The sequence below is a fragment of the Pollachius pollachius genome (assembly GCF_949987615.1).
Source record: "Pollachius pollachius genome assembly, chromosome: 3".
Lineage (NCBI taxonomy): Eukaryota > Metazoa > Chordata > Actinopteri > Gadiformes > Gadidae > Pollachius > Pollachius pollachius.
Genome location: NC_136936.1, coordinates 44,357,290 through 44,360,777, shown reverse-complemented (window position 1 = coordinate 44,360,777; position 3,488 = coordinate 44,357,290). Strand labels below are relative to the sequence as shown.

The window sequence follows — 3,488 nt, the reverse complement described above, 5'->3', positions numbered from 1 at the left end:
CAAAGCAGGCACATAAATACACACTCCCTGATTGGCCTGATTGCGAGCAGGTGCCCGCAGTCAGGCCCAATCCCCCCATCTGATCCGGTGCACTCCCAACCTGCTCATACTCCCCCTGCAGGCCAGACGTTGCACGTCCCCCCACAATCATATTATACGTTATGAACGATAATCATGTATCAAATAATCACAATTTCCAGTTCACTATTCAACTGTCACTTGTTGCACAGTTTAGGCCGACTATATGAGTATCTCTGTGTGCATAAATAAACACATTTGTGGATTCCATCCAAAATGACATGTAATGTATTTTAATTTGAGATCCACTGAAGTTTAGTTAAGAACAAAGGCGGGTAGGTCTCATAGTCATTTAAGTATGCATAATCAATACCGGTATGTGTTTAATTCTGCATCCCAGGGAATGTAAATTGCAGCCAGCTGTTCATACTCATACCAATAATGACCCTATATTCTGTTTTCTAAAGCCACTCTGCCCAGTTGTTGCAGCTCTTAAGTATAAAGGAACTGCTCTTATGTTCAATACTGTAAGTTTCAATTGTTTCCAGCCTCAACTGTCAGTCACTTTGGATAAAAGCATCTGTCAAATGACATCACTGGATATCACTGGGATATTTGGACGAAATGTAACCTAACCTGCAACCTATGGCTCACAAAAATGCTGTCAAATCAACTCACCAAGGCCGCCTTAATGCACGGGCTTACCTGGGCTGAAGCCCCAGGGCCTACGGCGATCAGGGGCCTCTCATGAGCTGCAGTATTATTATTATATATATATTTTTTTTAATATACTGGCTCATGATAGGCCCCCCGATCGGTGTAGGCCCAAAACAATGTGATTTCTTGGGGCCTACAAAGATCATAGGCCTATCACGAGGCAAGAAAATACTAATAAAAATCACATTGCTTTGGTAATTGTCTAATTTTCTGTCCATCATTTGATATGAATTTTTGTGGCTTCTAATTGGCCCAATTCACGTGGGCACCAGGACACAACAGCCTATCACATTCTAGAGGAATGTTTTGGCTTGTGATTGAAATCGATTCATGCATGGGCTTACCTGGGCTGAAGCCTACGACGATCAGGGGCCTATCATGAGCTGCAGTATTTAATATATATTATATATATTAAATACTGCAGCTCATGATAGGCCTCTGATCTTTGTAGTCCCAAAACAAAAAATCACATTGTTTTGGGCCTATCATGAGCCAGTATGAATTATATATATATATATATATATATATATATACATATTTTATACTGGCTCATGATAGGCCCTGTGTGTGTGTGTGTGTGTGTGTGTGTGTGTGTGTGTGTGTGTGTGTGTGTGTGTGTGTGTGTGTGTGTGTGATGGATTCCCAAGGCCCGCCGAGGCCAAAGAGGAACCTCTTACTTGTTAATATGCTGTTATGAGGCGTGTTTGTGTTTCTGCAGACCAGATCATGTTTTCTTTTGGTAAAATGGAGTTAAATCAAAATTTCATGGAACATGGTTTTATAATCACCTTGTCTATCCTTCAATTATTTGGTCATATATAATCTACTAATATAAATATTGTGATGTTATGTGGCTCAGAGAGGGTCACTAATACGTTTTGCACTCTAGACACATGGCATTTACACATTTTCAGTGTAAGACTCCCTCTCTGGGGGCCTACGAAACCGCTCAGCCCCAGGGCCCAATGGCAGGTTAAGGCAGGCCTGCAACTGACATGTTAAAAAGTTTATTGTAGCAACAGTGCGCACAACATTTGCTGTTGTTGAATGCACCTGGCAAAAATCTCTTGTTAGTAAATGCTATGAAGAGGCTCTTGAAGAAAGTATTATCTATAATTGGACGGCCAATGCTACACTAACCTGCTTTTCAAGACAGAGGCCTACGAGGTAAACCCACAGACATACATAAAGAGTGACCAAAAGCATTGATTTATACAAATAAATGAATTATGAAGATACAAGATTACGCATTTATACAAATATGTATAACATATTATCATGTTGGCAAATCAACATTAAGGGAAACCATAGAGGTGTTTTTGAGGCTGGCCTCCCCTGGCCCCATCATGGATCCGCCCCTGCCAGTGGGACTGTGTTCGGCATAGTGTGTGCGAGAGTCAGATTAACTAATATTACTGCCGGCCACAGGGGAATCATTAAACTCTTACATAATGACTGAATGAGTTTGAAAGCACCAACGATGCCTGACTCACAGTGAAGGAGTGAAGAGGAGGCTACTGTAGATCATGTCATGACCATGGATAACACTTCTGACATAACAATGTTGACACTTTCAGGGTTGAGCGGGGAGACCACCAACAGAATGGTTATTTTCTCCCTCACTCTACTTTGCTACTTTTTGATTCTGATGGTTAACATTTCCTTGGTTCTGACCATCATCTTGGACCACAACCTCCACCAACCCATGTATATCTTTGTGGGTAACCTGTGCCTCAATGCTCTTTATGGAACTGCCGGTTTCTACCCCAAGTTCCTTCTGGACCTGCTCTACTCTCGCCACGTGATCTCGTTTGGGGGTTGTGTGGTGCAGGGTTTGGTCATATATTCCTCTGTCTGCATTGAATATTCTATCCTTGCACTGATGGCCTATGACAGGTACGCAGCAATATGCCGACCACTTGATTATCACTCTCTTATGAAAAAGCAGAACGTCTGTCTGCTTACATGCTTCTCCTGGATTATTCCTTATTTAATGGTACTTGTTGCTCTGATAAAAACATCAACATTGAAATTATGTGACTCGCACATAGATAAACTCTACTGTGCCAGTTGGTTGATTGTTAAAATAACTTGTTCTCCTGATCTGACAAACGCTGTTATAGGTTATATTACCATCATTGTTTATTTTTTTCATTTTGTTTATATTTTCTTGTCGTACGTTTATCTGATCAGAACATGTGTGAAGTCGATAGAGGGCCGAAGAAAGTTCATGCAGACTTGTTTGCCACATTTAATGACTCTGCTCAATGTGACCGTGGCTGTGATGTTTGATGTGATGTTCATGCGATTTGGTTCAGCAGATGTGTCGCCAATGATTAAAAATGCATTATCACTCGAGTTTCTTATAATACCTCCTATTGTTAACCCACTAATATATGGTATTATACTTACCAAAATTCGTAATCGAATAAGGTTTATTTTGTTTAACAAGAAAATTGCGAGTTAAATGGTTAAGTGTGTACATTTTGAAAGTCTTTTTCAATTAGGTTTCGATTAGGTTTATTTTTGCTAACAGGAAAGGTGAATTATGAGTTAAGAATATTAGTCACACTTATACATTTTTATATTTTACATGTATTATTTTAGTTGAATATTTACAATGGCAAGTTGTTAAAAATAAAAAATATGTTAATTATAATGTCTAATAAGCATAACAATATGTATCCTAAATTGTGATCAGCAATAATTAGCAATGTTTGTGTGCTCAAAAGCCTTTATCGGATTTTCTATAT

At 39.4% G+C, this 3,488-nt stretch overlaps 1 protein-coding gene across 1 annotated transcript; it reads left to right on the top strand.

The window, feature by feature from the left end:
- Nucleotides 1-2,194: 2,194 nt before the first annotated feature.
- On the top strand, nt 2,195-3,202 carry LOC307073588 (olfactory receptor 4B13-like; the record flags this gene model as incomplete). The annotated part of the gene is given in 2 exon segments (XM_079733480.1): nt 2,195-2,230; nt 2,234-3,202. Coding segments are annotated over 2 exon segments (1,005 nt in total).
- Nucleotides 3,203-3,488: the final 286 nt, after the last annotated feature.